The sequence below is a fragment of the Heloderma suspectum genome, chromosome 5 (genome assembly GCF_057233095.1).
Source record: "Heloderma suspectum isolate Gila_16-S chromosome 5, 16-S_ref, whole genome shotgun sequence".
Taxonomy (NCBI): Eukaryota; Metazoa; Chordata; class Lepidosauria; order Squamata; family Helodermatidae; genus Heloderma; species Heloderma suspectum.
The window spans coordinates 130680991-130701984 of NC_139462.1; the positions used below are offsets into that span (position 1 = coordinate 130680991).

At 44.7% G+C, this 20994-nt stretch overlaps 2 protein-coding genes across 6 annotated transcripts in view; one reads left to right on the forward strand and one right to left on the reverse strand.

Moving 5' to 3' along the window:
- RPIA (ribose 5-phosphate isomerase A) overlaps window positions 1-3072 on the reverse strand; it is a 31439-nt gene extending 28367 nt beyond the window's left edge. For 2 of the 3 annotated variants that reach the window (XM_084857462.1, XM_084857464.1), the window contains exons 1-2: window positions 2756-3072; window positions 1834-1894 (exon numbers count right to left, since the gene is read on the reverse strand). In XM_084857462.1, the coding sequence (XP_084713588.1) occupies window positions 1834-1894; window positions 2756-2941 (247 nt within the window). In that variant the 5' untranslated portion in view covers window positions 2942-3072. The remainder of the gene's footprint in view (window positions 1-1833; window positions 1895-2755) is intronic. The other variant, XM_084857463.1, reaches the window with a different exon arrangement.
- An 8255-nt stretch (window positions 3073-11327) lies between these two features.
- The window catches only part of EIF2AK3 (eukaryotic translation initiation factor 2 alpha kinase 3), an 82114-nt gene continuing 72447 nt past the window's right edge, over window positions 11328-20994 (forward strand). For 2 of the 3 annotated variants that reach the window (XM_084857466.1, XM_084857465.1), the window contains exon 1: window positions 11468-11913. In XM_084857466.1, coding sequence (XP_084713592.1) covers window positions 11609-11913 — 305 coding nt within the window. In that variant the 5' untranslated portion in view covers window positions 11468-11608. Of the gene's footprint in view, window positions 11397-11467; window positions 11914-20994 lie in introns of those variants that run through there. The other variant, XM_084857467.1, reaches the window with a different exon arrangement.

Genomic DNA, 20994 nt, shown 5'->3' on the forward strand with positions numbered 1-20994 from the left:
CAAGCCAGTAAGAATCATGCAAGGAAAAACACATACTAAAATATCCCTTCTCAAAATAGTCCATTTAAAATATTGCAATTACTAAGACTTAATTCGGCTTGCAAAGAGGAAAGACACCTTTAAAAAATGGTGCTACTGGTGCTTGTCAATTCATCATTTCTGTTCTGTGGAAACAGTTTCTCTGTCTCAGTCTTTAATGAAAAGTCTAATTTGAATTTTGTATCATTTCTAAGCAGCAAATGAAACAAGAATTGTGTCCAGTACAGCACACAATCTGCAAAATTTAGTAAGTGTGACAATTTTGGAGTGCCTACCTTAAAACACATTGCAAGAGGAATTATTTTTGTACTGGCATATCCAGGAAAAAAACCTTCAACAATGTATCAGAGGTTGAGAAATCTACCTTGCAGCAAAGTGACCATGATGACATAAGTGCCAATGATTGCCAATAACAAATAGTTAGAACATCTGGCTTTATGGTCAGAAGCCACCCTGGAAAAGCTAGAATATATTGTCTTTCTTCTCATGACAGACCTTTCTTCAACATTATGTTTTATCAAAGTGAACGTTTATCATGGATCAAGTAAAGAACAAGATTTTACACTCCAGATTACAAAGAGAGTCTCTTTGATGGAAAAGCATTAAAATAACTGCTACTGAAAATTGTCTTTTAACAATCGCACTGACATTTCAGAAGGTTTCATACCGTAAGGTTTTTTTTGAGATACAGTGGAAATATCCTGGATGGCACATGTTTCAGAGAACTTTTGGCCATGCAATGCCAATAATTCCCAAAAGAGAGCTTTCGGGTGCAATCCTATGCATGTTTAGACTGGAAAAAAGTGCAACAACTCCCCACATTCCTCCAGCCATACTGGCTGGGAGAATGCTGAGAGATGTTGCAATTTTTTTCTATCTAATCATGCATAGGATTACACCCTTTAGAACAGATATATGCTCCTAATAGATCCTTAGTTACTCTGCCAAAGGCATTTTCAAGGGGAGTTTTGAGGAATCAGCAGGGGTTAATTTTTCTAATTTTAAAATTGTTCAAAATGTTTTGAAAAACCTTTACACTAACTCTGCAAGTCAGTGGAGTGGTTGCCACCATTATGTTATCCTGCAGTTTTGAGGCATCTTTAGAAACCACCTTTCAGTAATTTTATAAGGTCATGGTGAGAATATACTTTAGAATATTTAACACCTCACCCTGAAATGTATTTACAGTTGGGACTTTAACCCTTTATAATTGGTCTTCACATGGAAATAGTGTCAGTGGAACCCAAATTTTTAATTAGTTTTTATGAGAATTGGTCAACAAAACTTAAAAGGATTTAAAAAAAACAAACTTGCAAATCCTCTAAAACCCAATTTGGATTAACCATGTACTTGTTATGTACGGGGGGGGGGGGGGGGGGGGAATAGAATCATGCCCTTCCACTCCTCTCAACTGCATGAACCTACTCCCACCTCTAGGCTCACCACACATCCACATGTTACTCACACAGGCCCTATACAAGTGCATCCATGATCAGCTGCATGGCTCCAGGCATTGTTTAATCCACATGAGAAATAACTGCATGGTTTGGACTACATGTGTTCAATTTTACATATATAGGCCCTAAACAAATATTATGTCCAAAACATAGATGACCAGAAGGCCTGGTCCTACACAGGCTCCACACACAGCCTCTACACGTACAGACATTAACCTGCGCTAAGTTTTGCTGTCTGGCAGATAGACAAGACTAGGCATGCTTGCACAAAGCAGACTGACCCAACAGTTTGAATAATGGTATAACCACCAGCAGAAGGAACAGTGAAAACACATACCCAACTTATGTACAGCATGAACGATTGTAGAGCCACTTCCAATTCCAAGGACTTGATTAGTCTACAAACAAGGGACCACAAATATTTTGTTCTCACAATGAACACAAAAATTACACCATGCAATTTCTACAAAGCATATCTAAAATATATTAAAAGAATAACTTTAAAAAAACATGCATATCTATACCATAAATTCGATGGTCTAATTTTTAAGGAAGCAGAAACACATTTCATGTAAAATTGTGCCCAGTGCTTCCGAAAAATTAAACGAATGTGCTTTGTTCCAAAAGCTAAACACATCTCTTTTAAAATATTAAGGATGAGAAGAGATAGGTATGAATACTCACTGGACTTTTTGTTGCGAGTAAAAACAGTATCGACATGTGAAGTTAAATACTATACTTATTACGAATAGTACAATATTCAGCTGTAGTACAATTTGATGAGTATAGGAAAGCCACGCGTTTTCAAATCTCCTCATTACTCACACTTTATGTTTCATATATGCACTTTGAAATCTCAGGTAAACCCCTGAAAAACCGACTTGTGAAGCGTTCAGTGGGACCCAGTATGACTGAAACTCTGAGCACGTTTCTGCTTTAACGAGTGGTCCAAGCTACTAACTGGACGCTTTGGGGAGTTCCAAATGAGGACTACCTGTTTAAATACCCGCCCAAGCCGCTTCAGAAGTACTACAATCGCCAGCTTTGGAGCTTTCTAAATTATTGTACAGAACCACGTACAACAACATGCACGCCAGACTTTACGTGGGATCAAGAGCAACGCCCCTACATTTCTGGCGAAAACACGCCTAGCTCCCCAGCCTGCAGCAAGCTTCAGAAGGCGCACAGAACTTTGCAAGAGAGCAAAACCCCAAATCCACAGCTGGGGCGTAGTTTTATCTGCAACAAGAGGTTCCCACCTGCACGTGGTTGTTTACTGCAGCCCAGGCGGCCAGCTTTTTCGCCCCTTCGGCCATAGTAGCGTTGCTGCTGCTGAGCTGCCTACGCTTTTGCACGTGTTCTCTACGAGGGACTCCAGGCCGAACTCTCCCTTCCGCTACCAGCGTCCTGCAGAGAAGCGCGACAGGCTCTCCCCTGTGCCGCATGCCGACGTCCCCGCCCGCCGGCCTGCCCCCTTTCGCCTCCGCCGGGCTCCTGCTGGCGCTCCAGAGAATCGCTTAGGAAGTCAGGTAATGATTAAGCCGCCCTCTCCCCACGGAGCGCGCCTTCTTCCTCTATGGTCAGGCGGGACTTGTAGCGTCACCTCCGAGGTTATGAGCACCGAGTGCACCTGCGCGACACCGCCAGAAAACTGCAACATCCACAATGCACTCCGGTAGCTCTGCTGCACCGGACGCCAGGGTATAGCTGCCGCCGCTGTAATAAAAGGCCGTTTGCTCACGTTGGCAATAAATAACGCCGGAGTAATTGCCGCCATAGGCTCAGCGGGGTTGGCTCACATAGCAATGCACGTGCTGCTTGCTTCCTGATCACTGCGCGCTGCCTAAAGCAGAGGTAGGCAACCTACTGACTTCCAGATGTTCTGGACTTCAACTCCCATAAGCCCCAGCCACCGTGTCCGATGGTCAGGGATTATGGGAATTGTTACCACAGAGAGGCGAGGCTCTTCAGTGGAGGTAGTTCCAATAATCAAGGGTATTCAAGACACTCGAGTGATGTGTGTCCGCGTGTGAATTGGGTGTTGGATAAAGCTGTGGGTGGAAATCAGGGCAGACTCTCAAATTCTGAATTGTTCAAAGTGCGAAATCTTTAATGGATAAAATCGGGTGTTCTTTGTGTTGCAAATACGAACCAGTGAACGAAAAATTCCTTTTAAAAATGTGTTAACCTTTTTCTTAAAAACACACACCCTACAATATATTAGCTGTGTTAATCTGTAGAAGTAAAAATGCAAACATAATTTTAGAACAGCACTGATGTAATGATTATTCAGGATTAAGCTATTATAACAGCCCTCCTGCAAGGCAGATAGTAATAGCATTCCCGTATGACTGCTCATTGGAAGGACAGATACTGAAGCTGAAGCTCAAATATTTTGGCCACTTAATGTGAAAACTCTCTGGAAAAGACCCTGATGCTGGGAAAGACTGAAGGCAAAAGGAGAAGAGGACTGCAGAGGATGAGATGGCTAGATAGCATCACTGATGCAATGAATACGGACTAAAGCACACTCCCGGAGAGAATGCAGGACAGGAAGGCCTGGCGTGCTATGGTCCATGGGGTCACGAAAAGTCGGACACGACTGAACAACAATTCATATGGTGGGCTGTGCTGGAAGAACAGTGATTTTGGTTGAAGGACCAAACTTTATTTGAAGTATTTTTATCTCAGCCAAAAAGGGTCCTGGAGCAGCTTACATGGAATCCTTGAAACAAGATAGCCCTACCCTCAGGCTTACAATCTAAAAATACATGACACACAAGGAAAAATGGGAAGGGAAGAGGAAAGAATTAAATCATCTTTCAGCAGGGCTGGTGAAATTCCCTGGCTTCTCCTCACATCTCCCATTGTACAGCCTGATGGAATGGCTGCTGGTGACCATATTTGTTTATCCACCTCTGTCACAGTGAAGTATACAGCATTTTTACAACAAAAGCTGTATGCTGCAGGTAGAGGGAGGTGACCACTTCCTCTTCACTGCCTTAACCCAGAATCAGCTGGGCTGTGAGGAAAAGTGCTTCAAGCCACTGTTAAGGTGGGGAAGGCTTTGGTTCCCCTTTCCGAACACCTCTTGATGTAAACCCTAGTTCTATTCCCCGCTTTAATCCTAAACAACAAATCTGGCTATACCCACCATGTCTAGTTTGACCCTCATGAGCTCAAGGCTAAGGGGAATTTTTGAACTGGAGGACATCCTTGTTCATACTCAGCAACCACGCTGCACCAGCTCTGTGGCTCCTTAAAGATTTACTGTCAGATCCATGGCCTGCTCATGCAGAAGTCTTACTGAAGTGAATGGGTACTTACTTCCAAGCAAGTGTGCTTTGGACTGAAATCTAAATGTCTGTTGTAGCATGAACTTTATTTGCTGTTTCTTTTTAGAGGTCTCTCACCTTTTACTCAAAAAGGCACCCAATTGACTCATAAACATTTAAACAAGATTAGCTATTAAAATATATGCAAACAAATTAAATTGACTATTGTGATGGTAATTATTTTATTTCAAAGGCTTGATGACTTATATGTTGTAATTCTTTCTGTGATAAGCAATTCCATACATGGCAGTTAAAATAATTCTGGGTGGGTTACAGTTGGCATTTTTATAACTACTGGAGAGTCATCCTTGTTCTGCTAACGTAGAGAGCATGAGCACAATCCACCAGAAAAGTCTCCTGCATATGTCCTGTTGAAATGTATGGGAGGTAGATGATTCCCTTCAGGCTACAGTCCTATATGCACTTTCCTGGGAACAAGCACCATTGAACACAGTGGGACTTGCTTCTGAGTAAACATGCAGAAGATTGTGATACCAGTAGGGCTTATGCAGGAAAATCTTTCTGTGGGATTGTACCCCAAATGTAGAATTAAGATGCTCACCTGTTTCTGAAAATTGCGCTAACATCTTCATTCTACATTTGATTACAAATTTATTACAAATAAATCAAAGTGAGCAATGTATGTTTAGTGTTCCTCACAATAGCCCTTTGTCTTTTTTATCTGATTGACTTTATAGAATTAACATTCTCCAACAGTAGAGACAAGGAGTTCTACCAATAATAGTGCCACTTTAAACAGTTAGAAATAATTTAATTTTTCACAGCTCAGTTGTCAGTTTCAGAATACAGAGCCTTCAAACAATGGGGTGTTCTATTTTTCAGTGCATCCTTTATTCTGGAAAGAATTCATATATCAAGCTACTCAAGCCTGTCTTCATTTATACAATATGATTTATGCTGCAACCGTATACACTTACCTGGGAGTAAGTCCCAGTCAATTGGGCTTACTTCTGAGTAGAGATATATACAGTTGCACTGTTAGATTTGCTAGATGACAAGACTTTTGTGCTGATCAGGTTTCAGTGCTTTTCTAGCTTTTCATAACAGTGGATCACTGTCCATGGTAATGCTGGTATCCACAGACATTTGGTAAAAGTATGTGACCTACACATGCTTACTCAAAAGGAAGTCCTACTCATTCAAATGGTCTTCCTCCTAAAGAAGTATGCATAAGACCACATCTTTATGTATGTTGGACTGAGACTTCTCAAGTGAATTATCAATTCCTGCACAGAATTCCTATGAATTGTATGATACATTGTGAGATGGTGCAGAGATCGCACTGCAGTCATCATCAAATCAGTAGCATCACATGGTTCTTATTTGTGATAATTTACATAATATTGATCCCATCTACTGTAATATACATTGTTAGTGCTATGATGCTATATGAATAATAAAATAGTAGTTGTAGTAGTAGCTGAATGAGAAGCTGAAATGGAATTCTTGGTACTAGTTAAAGAACATAGATTGGCACTGGGCAGAATAAAAGTGAGTTTGTTTCAGGAGCCACTCCCTATTTTTTGTTTTTCTTTGCCTGAGCTCCCTGGTTGTTCAGTCTTTTTTCTCTGACAATTGAGTTACAGAAACAACTATAATTTCAGTTGCAAACTTATACCTGCTAACTAAAAGTAAACCTCATTGCACACAATGGGACTTACTTCTGAGTAGACACGTATAGGGTTGCACTGTTAGGCTTATATAATTAGAGCCAAAACAGATGTGACAGTGGCAGACTGAGACCCACGTGCAGATTTGGACCCACTGCCGAATCCCTATACAGTGGTGGGATATGTGTGTTAAAACACAAAATGGGTGGGAAGAACCTGCATTTATTTTTTTTAGCCTTCCTTTCCCCTTTGGCGTGGCTCTATAATTTGGTTGGACAGAATTTTCATCCTGAGGGGAATATGTGAGGCTCTGGCCCAGTTCACATTTACCGGCAACCCATGAAGTCTTTAAACCATGGGTTGTCAGGCAGAGCAGCAGCAAGCACTGCCTCCCACATGCTCATTGCTCCTGCTTTCAATTAACAACCCAGGAACACCCTGTCATTGATAGCCTTTCCTCCCTGAATTTGTCTAACACCCCCACCCCCTGCTTTAAAAATGTAATGCTGGGCAGAGGGTATTGTGCTGAGGCAACGACATCGGGAGAGGGGAAGGCGATTGAGACACTTGCATGCTTTATCCCCTTCCAGTCCGCCTTCCAACCTCAGTAATTCTGGTGGCTTGCCTGCAGTCCCCTCTAGCCAGAAGGTGCCACTGATGAATGGCAGGTCGACTACTCAAAAAGGTAACATCATTTCCGAGCTTATAGCTGAAGAACATGCCGACTTGGTTTGTGTTACCGAAATCTGGTTCGATAAACTGAGAGGGGTCAGTCTCTCCCAGATGTGTCCGCCAGGATTTCTTGTGCAGCACCAAGCTTGACGAGAGGGGTGGGGGCAGGGTAACCTTGAACTATAGGGACTCTCTCCCCCTGGTCAGATTCCCTATCCAACAGTCAGCTAGTTTTGAGTGTCTGTACCTGGTGTTGGGCACCCAAGACAGGATAGGTATTCTGTTGGTGTACCGCCCACCCCACTGCCCAACAGCCTCTGTGCCTGAGCTGACTGAAGTGGTCTCGAACATGATGTTGAGGACCCCAAAGCTTATGGTCTTGGGGGACTTTAATATTCATGCCAAGGCTACTTTGTCAGGAGCAGCTCAGGATTTCATGGCTGCCATGTCAACCGCCTGTCTCAAAGCCTGTCATGCCTGCCTGTCTCAAAGCATATCTTGCCCAACACATGTGGCAGGACACACTTTGGGCCTGTTTTTCTGTGCTGGATTGGGAGAAACTGATCTGCGGGTGGGGGAGCCGTAGTGACTCCTTTGGCATGGACAGATCATTATCTGATCAGGTTTGACCTTCAGGCCACCTGTAACCTCCGCAGGGGTGGGGGACCAAATCTGATGGTCAGCCCCCGGAGACGAATGAATCTGGATGGATTTTTGAGGTCTCTGGGGGATTTTCCTGCAGGCTTAGCCAGCATTCTTGCCAAGGTCCTGGTCACCGCTTGGAATGAGATGACCTGGGCTATTGATATGATTGCTCCCAAACATCGACCTCGTTGTAGAACCGTGTCAGCTCCTTGGTATTCTGAGGAGCTGAGGACAATCAAAGACTGTGTCGATGATTAGAGCACAAATGGCAGAAGACTCTGAACGAATACGATCTAACACAGGTAAGAATCTACTTGTGATCTTATTCTGTGGTGGTGATGGCAGAGAAGAAATCCTACTTCTCTGCCACCATTGCATCTGCTCAGCATCGTCCAGCAGAGCTCTTTTGTGTGGTTAAAGGCCTCTTGGGCGTAGGCCTTGCAACACAAGAACTCAAACCCTCAAAGGCCCACTGAACCATTTCCCAGACACTTTGCAGATAAAATCGCTTGTACTTGTGCTGACTTGGATGCCATTGTTTTGATAAGAGTCTGATATGGACGGGGCTGGTGCATCATCTAGTCATGTTATGGACACCTTTCGGTTTGTGCAACCTGAGGATCTGGGCAAACTGCTTGGAGGACTGAGGCCTACTACTTGCCCTTTAGATCCTTGCCCATCCTGGCTTGTGAAATCTGCTAGAGCTGGGCTGGATATATGGACCTCTGAGGTGGTAAATGCCTCCTTGAGGGACAGTGAGGTCCCCGCAGCTTTGAAAGAAGCTGTGGTGAGGCCCTTACTGAAGAAACCAAATTTAGATCCTATGGTTCCAGATAATTGTCACCCTGTGTCAAATTCCCATTCTTGGGCAAGGTGTTGGAGCATGTGGTGGCCTCACAACTCAAAGCCATTTTAGATGAAACTGATTATTTAGATCCTTTCCAATCAGTTTTCGGGCCTGGTTATGGGACGGAAACAGCCTTGGTCGCCCTGGTTGATGACTTACACAGGGGAATGGATGCGGGGACTGCAGTCCTGCTGGTTCTCCTGGGCCTCTCAGCAGCTTTCGATACTATCAACCACAGTATCCTTCTGGATCATTTATCTGGATTGGGCTCGGGAAGCACAGTTTTAAAGCAGTTCCAGTCCTTTTTGGAGGAGCAGTCTCAGAAGGTGGTGCTGGGGGACTTTGGTTCCACTCCTTGGCCATTAGCCTGTGGGATGCCGCGAGGTTCCAGCTTGTCCCCCATGCTTTTTAACATCTACATGAAACCGCTAGGGGAAGTCATTAGGAGGTTTGGGCTGAAATGTCATCAATATGTGAATGATACTCAGCTCTACCTCTTGTTTCCATCTGCATATCCCAGGGGGGCTATGGAATTCTTGAACCAGTGTCTGGAGGCTGTTTTGGGATGGATGAGGGTGAACAAGCTGAAAATTAATCCAGACAAGACGGAGGTACTGTGGGTTGTGAAACCAACTACTTTGGATGGAGGTTTGCACTCCCCCTGAAAGACCAAGTGTGCAGTCTGGGAGTCCTCCTGGACTCTGAGCTAACTGGAGAAGCCTAGGTGGCTGCACTGTCCAGGAGTACTTTTTACCAGCTTAGGCTGGTACGCCAACTGCAGCCCTATCTGGAGAGGACAGACCTTGTCTCAGTTATCCATGCACTAGTCATGTCCAGGCTGGACTACTATAATGCGCTATACATGGGACTGTCTTTGAAGATGGTTCAGAAACTCCAGCTTGTGCAGAATGCAGCCACTGGGGTATTGGTGGGGGCGAGGTGATTCGATCACATAATGCCTATACTGCGCCAGCAGCATTGGTTACCGGTGCATTTCCAAGCCCAATTCAAAGTACTGTTTTTGACCTTTAAAGCCTTAAACGGTTTGGGACAAAGTTACTTGAAGGACTGCCTTCACCCATATCGGCCTGTCTGCACTTTAAGATCAGAAAGAGAGGCTCTTCTCATTTGCCCACCCGTGAGAGCAGTCACGTGGGTGATCACAAAGGAGATGGCCTTCACTGCAGTGGCCCCACACCTTTAGAACAAGCTGCCATTGGAGGTCCGCCATGCTCCATCATTGCAGACTTTTAAGAAGGCCTTGAAAATATATTATTTTACCTTGGCCCTCTTGATATGACTGCTATTATTGCTATTACTGCTGCTAACATTGTTGCTGGTTTTACTGTTGGCTTCTGTTGTTGGTTTTATCACTTTTAATATTTTAACTGTTTTTATGTATTTTATTGCTGTAAGCTGCCTTGGGAAGGCTTCTGCCCTGAAATGTGACCTAGAAATATTTTAAATAAATAAATAAATTAAAGCCATCCAAGTTGGTGGCCATCACTACATCTTGTGAAAGGGAATTCCATGGTTTAACTGCACTGTGTGAAGACGTCCTTCCTTTTATCTGTCCGGAATCTCCCACCAATCAGCTTCACGGGCTGACCCTGGGCTCTAGTATTATAAGGGAGCAATCCTATATCCACTAGACTGTTACTAAGGGACATAGGATTTTTCACTTTGGGGGCTCCGACCTCATAGCCCAGAAACCCCGCTCCCCACCTCCCCTCGTAGCCAGCGCAGTTATCTTCACACTGGCTACATCTCTGCTCTTCCAAACGGGGCACGGAGATAGGGAAAATGACCCTGGGTTCTAGAGGGGGTGAAAAATGCCTCCCTAGCCACATGCATCATTTTGTACACCTCTACCATGTCTCCCCTCACTTGCCTTTTCTCTAAGCTAAACAGCCGTTGTAACCTTCCCTCATAGGGGAGTCACAGAATCATAGAATAGTAGGGTTGGAAGGGGCCTATAAGACCATCGAGTGTTCCAGCCCCTTGATAATTTCAGTTGCCCTTTTCTGCGCCTTCTCCCGTAGTATTCCAAGATGTGGCCCCATCCCGCTCCTGCCTGAAGCGGGACCGGTCGTGCACCACCACCGCCTTTTCCATCCTGTCGCCTCGGGACTCTCACATCTCACCCTGCTGCATGCCGGAATCAGGTCTAGTTGCCCTAACCCAGCCGTGCTCTTCTTATATTTTGAGCTAAAATGCACACGGCGATGCGGCAAATCCTCAGCTGCTCCCTGGTGGCGCGTGGAAGAGCGAGCAGACTGTACCAGGCGCGTTCTCGACACTTCCCCCTCTTGCCAACGCACGAGCAGGGCTTCCCCGCTGCGGCCCCTTTAAGGCTCTAGGCAGCGGACGCTCTCCGCACTGGGGAACGCTTTCGACACTCAGAAGCGGCCACGTAGGAAGCATTGGCGTTGCCCAATCACGAAGGGGCGGGAAAGGACAGCAGCCAATCGCTCCACTCCAACAACCGCTTCCAAACTCTCCAATCAAAGAGCGGAAATTAATTACTACTTAACCCAATCCTACGGAAACTTGGAGACACGAGCTTTTTTATTGGCGAGAGAAATTTAGAAGCGTCCCTGTCATTGGCTGGGTCTGCGTGTTGACAAACATCACGCGTTGCTCTCTTTTCCTGAATAGGGGTGGGAACGTGGGGGAGGGGGCTCAGCCTGAGTTCTGAGATTGGACAGACACGTAAGATGACACAACGTCCATTAAAGACAAGCGGGTTCGGTTGCGAACGAATGCACCGGTACGTGGCCAAAAGGGGGCGGGATTCGTAAATCATTCGCGAGTTAGGTTGTAGTGTGTCAGCGCGCGTGCGCAGTGGAGCGCTCGGGCTGCTGAGGAGAACCGACCGAGCCCTTTTCGGAGGCCGATTGACAGGTGCGGCGCGTGAGCCCGGCGGGTTCGTATGCCCCAACGACGTGGCTGAGGCGACGCGAGTGGAGGGAGGGCCGCTTCATGCCAGGGCCGCGAGGCCCGAGCGTTCGGCCCGCTCCTTCCGCCGCCGCCCTTCCCGCCGCCGCCGCCCTGGTGCTCCTCTGGCTGCTCCTGCCGCTCTGCGTCTCCCTGAGGGAGGCGGCGGCGTTTTCGGATGGGGACAGCCAGCCCGGACTAGGACTCGCCGGCGCTGCAGCTGCCGCACTTCCGGTGATAGCCGACGTGACTGTCGAGGACGATGAGGCCGGCGGGGTGGCTCAGGCGGCGTCGTCCGGGGAGCAGGAGGAGGAAGCGGTGGAAGCCCCCGCCCGGAGTAGCAGCTGCAGGTGAGGCGGGCGGGCGTCGGGCTGTTGGGGGTTAAAGGGCGCTCCAGCATCCTGCTCCCCCCCATCCCCTTCCTGCACGGGTGGTCTGATGTGCGTGTTTGGAACAATCGCAGGCGTCTCTCGCGTGACAAAACTGCCTTGCGTGAGGGGCAGGGTGCAGAAACTTAGCTACCCGGTGGAGAAGAGTTTGGGGCTTCACTACGTTTTTCAGCCTTCCTTCCCAAACGTTGCGTGCGTAGAATATATTGCTCTTCTCTTTCCCCTGTTTTATCTCAACAACCCGGTGAGGTGGGTTAGGTTGGAGAGGAAACTGGCCCAAGGTTCCCCAGCGACCTTACTGCTTACCCCGGTTTGAGTTAAAGGCCATCCAACGCTAACCGCCACACCATACCCGCTAGATTTTAACTTCCCCGTCTCTCAGCATTGGTAGCTGTCTCGTTGATCCAAGCTTGGTCATACGTGGTATTTTGTTGATGTTCAGTCGTGTCCGACTCTTCGTGACCCCATGGACCACAGCACGCCAGGCCTTCCTGTCCTGCACTCTCTTTTGGAGTGTGCTGAAATTCATATTCGTTGCATCGGTGATGCTATCCAGCCATCTTATCCTCTGCCGTCCCCTTCTCCTTTTGCCTTCAATCTTTCCCAGCATCAGGGTCTTTTCCAGTGATTTTTCTCTTCACATTAGGGGGCCAAAATATTTGAGCTTCAGTATCTGCCCTTCCAATGAGCAGTCAGGGTTGATTTCCTTTAGGATGGACTGATTGGACCTCCTTGCAGTCCAGGGGACTCTTAAGAGTCTTGTCCAGCATCACAGTTCAAAGGCATCAATTCTTCTGCGCTCAGCCTTCCTTATACGCCAGCTCTCACAGCCATACGTTGCTACTGGGAAAACCATAGCTTTGATTATACGAAACTTTGTCGGCAAGGTGATGTCTTTGGTTCTTACTATGCTGTCTTGGTTTGCCATAGCTTTCCTCCCAAGGAGCAAGTGTCTTTTAATTTCATGGCTACAGTCACCGTCTGCGGTGATCTTGGAGCCCAAGAAAGTAAAATCTGTCACTGCTTCCATTTCTTCCCCTTCTATATGCCAGGAAGTGATGGGGCCAGATGCCACGATCTTAGTTTTTTTTAATGTCGAGTTTCAAACCAGCTTTTGCACTCTCCACTTTCATTCAGTCCTATTAATTTCAATGGGTATCTGACGTCTGGAAAACTATATGGAGGCAGAATATTTGTTTATTCTATTCTCACCCTATTTTCGTGCTCTTAGAGATCTTATATGGTGTAACGGGATGGTACCTTCCTTCTTTGGTATATTCTTTAGGGATCAGTTCTTTATGTTTTGGTAAACCTTATATATTTGGTCATTCCAGTAAAGATTCATTGAGCTAGTTAATTCAGTAATGGATCTGTTGGCAGTGATGGTGGCAGCAAATGAGTGTGTTGTTGCCTTGGAGAGAACATGAGAGCCAATCTAGGCATTACTTCACCCACATGCTGAATGTGGAAAGGCCATACTGAAACTTAAGAGGGATTATAATTTTTAAACCAGAATCAGGTTCTTTGGTGACTGTAGCATTTGCATTCCTCTGGTAGTGCTGGTGATGTGAAGGTGCTGCATATGCAAGGCACTGCACAACCAATAAAGAGTCCCTAAAGCTGCAGTTCTATGTGAACTTTTTTTGGAGCAAGTACCATTAAATTCCAGGGGACTTGAGTCTAGAATATGCATGTATAGGGTTAGGCTGTCTGTATACTCATTTCAATATATGCCAGAAGCAAAAGGATTTTTCTTCAGCTTGTATATGGTGTGGGTAACTCCTAAGCTGACTCTTAAATGCAGAGTGGGGAATGATACAGCAGTAAAAATACATGATTAAAAATGAGTCTTAGGGCACAGTCCTATATATTATGCCCTCACTGATCAGAAGCCCCCAAACTTGGAGGCTTTCGATCATCCAATGTAGGCCAGGAGGAATGGCAGAGGTGATCTTCGCCTCCCTATCCCCCTGCCCTGCATATTTGGCTAGATGGGTTTTTTAGCCTGTGGAGCAGTGGCGTTTCGGGGGGGGGGGAAGGAGGCCGGCAGAGGCACAGGATAACTCATACCCTGGCCTCTCTGGTCTCCTCCCCTCCCTGCCCACCGGAATGCCCCTTTTCCCTCTCTCCTAGGTCAATGTTCCGACCTTGGAGGTCAGCTAGCATGGTTTTTCTATACTGGCCGGGGTGGTGGTGTTCAGATCTCTGGTGTCAGGGTGGACACTGAGCCCATAGAATCCCAGAATAGTTCTGATGCTGAGGAAGAGCAGTCGCTCCTTCTGGAGAAGAGCATGCTCCTTTTTTCCCAGGACCAACAGTTGACAGAGATTCCTCCCACCCACATCCCTAGTTTAGAAAGCAGTCCAGGGAGTGACTCAGCACAGATAGCAGACTGGGGGGGATGTGCGGCACAGACGCAGAGAGTGGCGCCAAATGGTTCGCGCTCAAAGAACAGTTGCGCCCAGAAGATCCAAAGGAAAAGGGGAGGGATTCTCCCTAGTCCTTATATTCAGGAGCCTGCCAGTAATTGCCTTTCAAATGGGGACCAACTGTTCCAACTTAGGGCATAGGGATGCTACTGCTCAAAGCTAGTTGCTACCTATAAAGTTGTTAAGTTATAAAAAAAAAATAAAGCTTTGAAAAAAATCCCTTTGTCTGCGTCTGAACTTGGCTACTAGATTAGACTGAGAGAGCCTTCCAAAGAGCCCTTGACTTCTGGCTCCCTCTTCTGAGGTTGGAGTGCTGTCTCCAGTGTTGGAAGAAGGGGGATCCCCACTATCCTATGGTCCCTCAGACAGTGTCTAGGCACCATAAGATTACTCCCTCCTTCACTTACAGGAAAAGACTGAATTGCTCCTAAGACGCTAGTCGCTGCAGAAGCGTTCATAATACAAGAAGTGGGCTTCTTGTATTAAGAACATAAGAGCCATGCTGGATCAGACCAAGGTCCATCTAGTCCAGCATTCTGTTCACACAGTGGTCAACCAGCTGTCGCCTGGGAACCCACAAGCAGGACATGAGTGCAACAGCACCCTCCCACCCATGTTCCCCAGCAACTGGTGTACATAGGCTCACTGCCTTTAGTACTGGAGGTAGCACATAGCTAGCAGTACTAGTAGCTTTTGATAACTTTTTCCTCCAGGAATTTTCTAACCCCCTTTTAAGCCATCCAAATTGGTGGCCATCACTACATCCTGTGGTAGCAAATTCTGTAGTTTATTATGCCCTATGTGAAGAAGTATTTCCTTTTAATTATCCTGAATCTCCCACCAATCAGCTTCATAGGATGACCCCGGGTTCTAGTATTTTGAGAGAGGGAGAAAAATGTCTCCCTATCCATTCTCCACACTTGCATAATTTTGTAGAAAAAAGTCCACTTTCTCCACACCATGCATAGGTTTGTACACCTCTATCATGTCTCCCCTTACCCTCCTTTTTTCCAAGCTGAACAATCCCAGCTGTTGTAACCTTCTCTCATAGGGGAGATGCTCCAGCCCCTTGATCATTTTAGTTGCCCTTTTCCAGCTCTACAATATCTTTTTTAGGTGTGGTGACCAGAACTGGACACAGTATTCCAAGTGTGGCCGCACCATAAATTTGTATAGGGGCAGTATGAGATTGGCAGTTTTATTCTCAATTCCTTTTCTAATTATGCCTAACATGGAGTTTGCCTTTTTTACAGTGGCCACACACTGGGTTGACATTTTCATCAAGCTGTCCACCACAACCCCAAGATTTCTTTCTTGGTCAGTCACTGCTAGCTCAGATCCCATCGGGTTATACTTGAAGTTGGGATTTTTTGCTCCAATGTGCATCACTTCATTCTGTGCTTCTTTGCTCCATTTATTTAGATAAGAGACTTTATAGCATTTAATTTGAATTTCTGTGGAAGGGCTAATCCATTATTTGGACGCAATATCCTGTTTAGAATCTAAGTTAGGGTTGGCCCTAAGACTGCATGCGGCCCTTGTGAGAGAAAAGAAGTGGCCCTGCCAGCATGCGGCCACTGACTCCTGGGGGAATGTGGCCCTCAACAGAAGAAAAGGTTCCCCAAACCTGATCTAAGGTTTCTGAATTCCACGTTTGTGGAGTCTATATCTTTATCTGCTGCCACTTGAGCTGATAGCTTTCTATCAAATGAATAAGGAGATAATCTAATTGTGTTTTTCTTTCCTGTGTTTGTGAAATGTTCTGAAACTGGCAAGATCTGGATAAGAAACACTGGTTTTCCCCAGTTCATTTTATTGTTTTTGAAAACATGACTGAAGGTACACAAGTAGGAAGGCAATTTTCCATTGTTAACAACACAGTCCTGTTCATATTTACCCATAAGTAAATCCCACCATGTTTAATGGGGCTTATTTCCTAGTAAGTGTGTTTAGGATTGCAGTTTAAAACTTGCATCAATAAGTCTAATGCTCCTCAGTAAAGCCACTTAAGTTTGATTGTCTGTTCTTTTAGTATAAAACGAAATTGCTATTACAGTCTGGGTTTAGTGATCAATGAACAATTGCTGAGATTTGGCCCTTTTTGCTGGGAGAAGATGAATGTACTACCATAGTACATTATGCAAACCAGGTTCAAACCATGGTTTGCAATCCTGGTTTGGAGGGCAAGTACAAACAGTACTTTACCGCAGTGGTCTCCAGACTTTTTTCATCATGCATCCACCCCATCAGTGAAAAAATTTTGAGCATGTATCCCCAATATATATATGTGTATATATTTATAAATTATATACATGTACTACTGTACTAATATATTGTGTACATTATAAAACATGCACAAAATAATAAAAAGATGAGATAAAGATGAAATAAACAATATTTTTAAAATATTTTTTATTTTATTAACGGTACAAAACCCTTTTTGCTCTCACTTAAGTATCATTAGTAATATTAGTCACTATTCTTTTAGTGAGAGCAGTGTGATTGAATATGCTTCATTATTTTTGAAAATCTTAGTTTAACACTTTGATACAGCGATTCGAATGTCTGGTTCAAAGTTCAGTTTATTTCAGTACTTGGTTTTAATGGCTTTCATAGCTGAAAAACACAAAGATACGTAGATCCAAATGGAAGACATGCATTGTTGGCTGCGCTTACTGAATCATGATACTCATTTTTCAATCCCATCCACCAATTATAAAAATGTTTTTGTTGAAATTCAGCTAGTAAATTTCCATCTTCCCTGATGTCAATCAGCTGTTCTTGAAAACTAATCAGAAGGTGTTGCATTTTTATATCTTTAACAAATGGGTTCAAAACCCACTGAAATTCTTCATTTGGAATATTTTTAAACAGGTTAGGAAGGTTTCTTTACCTTGTAATGTGGCTGACGAAGAACTCATACTAGGAGAAGGAGAAATGTCAGCTCTGCCATATTCGTGTCGCTCACATTAATATTATATTCAATCCATGGTTTCTTTTCAGGAATCTTTTAAAGCCACTAGGACATTTTGTGAGGGTTAGTTTAGTTAAAACTAGATAATATAATCTGTAAATACACTTAAATGAGCACATGTCACTGTGATACACTGATGATTGAGCGAGGGCACCGCTGTCAACTTGCAAGGAGAGGAAAGGTCTCCTTGCAAGGAGGGGGAAGGCATGCTTGGCCAGGCTCCTGCTGTAGCCAGGAGTCCTGGTCACCAGCCCCACACCTTGCACAGAGTTGACATATGATACCTGTGTATGCAAAACAGTATTTAACAACAGCTTCATATTCTGAGAAAAAATAAAGCTGTTAATGTGCCACAGCATGCTATCTGTGTGAAATTGTCCACAAGAAACAAATGTACATGTAATATTTAACTCCTGCGCGAGATAATTATTTTGTTCCTGCTCTAAATATATGTCCCTTCAGCCTTGGACACGTTACAGCGCTGTCTTGTACTACTTGGTTTGAACAATTATAGTCACATTTTGGCTCTGGAAGGAATTGTCTGCTTATGAGTATGGTTTATGAAACATATTGTACTATTAGTAGTATTGGGGGTCATTTTTTAAAGAAATGAGCTGTCAAAGATTAAGAGCATTGAGAGAACACATTGGAGTGTAAGGCTAGAATTCAAAGTTATTGTCAAAAATAAGAGATCATATCTAAAACTTCAAAATTTAACTGGAACAAATTAAAATAACTCCAATTATGAGTAGGGCAGTGGTTTGGCACATTTGTTGGAGGAACTTGGTGCAGCAGTGAGATCCAGGAGGAACTAGGGGATGAAGGTGCAAATGTTTCCAATTGCCCAAATGGATTCAGGGAGTGAATAGGCCATGAGCATATGGTGAAACATAATAGCCAGTCAAAGCAGCCTAAGGGCCATAGCAGAAGATGCACACACCAGAGATGTCTGGGGAGGGACTGTGTATAGGTGTTGTGCTAATGCTAGAAGCCTCCAAGCCCGGACGGGAGAATTGGAGTGCCTGGTTATAAAGGGGAACTTAGATATAGTGGTGCTTTCGAACTGTGGTGCTGGAGAAGACTCTTACGAGTCCCCTGGACTGCAAGGAGGTCCAATCAGTCCATCCTAAAGGAAATCAACCCTGACTGCTCATTGGAAGGACAGATAATGAAGCTGAAGCTCCAATATTTTGGCCACCTAATGCGAAGAGAAAACTCCCTGGAAAAGACCCTGATGCTGGGAAAGACTGAAGGCAAAAGGAGAAGGGGACGGCAGAGGATGAGATGGCTAGATAGCATCACGGACGCAATGAATATGAACTTGAGCACGCTCCGGGAGAGAGCGCAGGACAGGAAGGCCTGGCGTGCTATGGTCCATGGGGTCACGAAGAGTCGGACACGACTGAACAACAACGAGATATAGTGGGCTTAATGGAAGCCTGGTGAAATGGACAGAACCAGTGGGATACAGTCATAGAATCATAGAACAGTAGGGTTGGAGGGGGCCTATAAGACCATCGAGTCCAACCCCTATCTATAGATATAAACTCCATAGTAGTATTTCTCAAAGTGTGGGTCGGGATCAACCAGTGGGTCTCAACCAATCTTCAGGTGGGTCTCAGTGCTGCAGTCTGCCCAGTGCCATGGCCACACCATTCACACTGCATAGGCGGGTGTGGCAGCAGGCTAATATTTATAATAATTTAAAAAAGGAATAAAGAGGAAGAGGATAAGAGAGGGAAGCTGTTAAGGGAGGAAGTGAATGTAAAAGCAACAGGAGGGAGGAATGAAAGAAACTGGCAATTGGGGATAGGGTACAAGTAGCAAAGGAGAAGGGGAAAAGAAATAACAGGTGTTGGGTAAGAAGACATTGAGAGGCATGTTGGGGGGAGAACCAATATAAAATAGTTTTCTTTACTTAAAGCATAAGTTCCTAACCTTTTTGAGTTAGTGGGTGTATTTGGAGTTTTGAGTATCATGGGTACTCATGGAGAGGCTTGCATGTTCATAAAATGACTGCCATAATGGGCATGGCCAGTCACAAAACTCTCATTTCCCATAAGGCAAACTGGTGAGAACGCTACAAAAATAACTAGCTCAAGAACTGAAGTACAAGGCAGAGATGGGTGTCTGAACTCCAAACTACAAAACCACCCTTTTCAACCCAAACAAAGGGTAGCACTTTGCTTTGCAGCATGGTAGTCTCTCAATTAAAAAAATAATTTAAAAGAATCTTAAGAAATCAAATTAAAATCAGGAGAGGAGGGAGTCTGGTGGACACCAAGAGCTGTGTCTGTGAATGCATTGGTGCCAGTGGGAACTATATTGGTAACCCAGACTTGGAGTCTCTGGATCAGTAAATTCTTCCCAAAATGGAGAGGCCCAAATGAGAAGAACAGAAAGGAGCACAAACTTGCACAAAGGAAGAGCAAGCAGACAATAAGAGATGCAAAAAAGGCATTTTGAGGAGCGCATCGCTGACAACATGAATGCCAACAATAAAGAATTAATCACACGCAGGAAATGAGCTAGGGAGGCAGTGGGACCCATTGCATGACAACAGAGTTAAAGGAGTACTAAAGCACTTTTAAGAATTCAAATTAAGCAGACCTTTGCAGGAGGAACTTTGAGAACTGCAGGGGGGCAGTTGGACTGTTGGATGACAACAGAGTAAAAGGAGTACTAAAGGAGGATAAGGAGATTGCAGGAAAGGTCAATTAATTCTTTTCATTTGTCTTCGCTGCAGAAGTTTCAGGACCGATACCTGTGCCTGAACTGATGTTTTCAGGAAGGGAGATTGAAGAACTGAGGCGAATAGCAGTGAGAGAAAATGAAGTTCCCAGACTTACTTACAAATTGAAAATGAATAAATCAGCCAGATGATATCCATGCTAGAGTTCTTAAAGAACTCAATATGAAATTGCTGATTTAATAAAAATATGTAGCATGTCTCTAAGATCAGCCTTCCTACCAGAAGATGGGAGAATTTTTTCAAAAGGAGCCAGTAGGATGCAGGAAATTTCGGGCCAGTTAGCTTAATGTCTGTTCTGGGTAAATTGGGTGAAAGCGTTATTAAAAGCTAAAATTGGTAAGCACATAGAGGGACAAGCCCTGCTGAAAAATAATCAACATGGCTTCTGCAAAGGTAAGTCCTGTCCCTCTAACCTTTCAGAGTCCTTTGAGAGTGTTGATAAACATGTGTGCAGGGGTGGTTTTGTACATATTGTTTACTTGGACTCCCAAAATACTTTTGACAATGTCCCTCGCCAAAGGCTCCTGAGCTAACTTAGCGATTGTGGAATAAGATGAGTGGTCCTCTTGTAGATCAGCAACTGGTTAAAAAACAGAAAGAGTAGGAATAAATGATAAATTCTCCCAATGGAGGGATATAAGCAGTGGGGTCTATAGAGATCTGTATTGGGACCAGTGTTTTCTAACTTGTTCATAAATGATGTGGAATTAGGAGTGAGCTGGGAGATGGCCAGTTGTACTGATGATACCAAATTGTTTGGGGAGGTTAAAACAAAAAGGGATTGCAAACTGGGGGAATGAGGATCGAAATGGCAAAAACAGTTCAATGTAAGCAAGTGTGAAGTGATGTATTGGGGGGCAAAAAAACGCAACTTCACAGATAAGCTG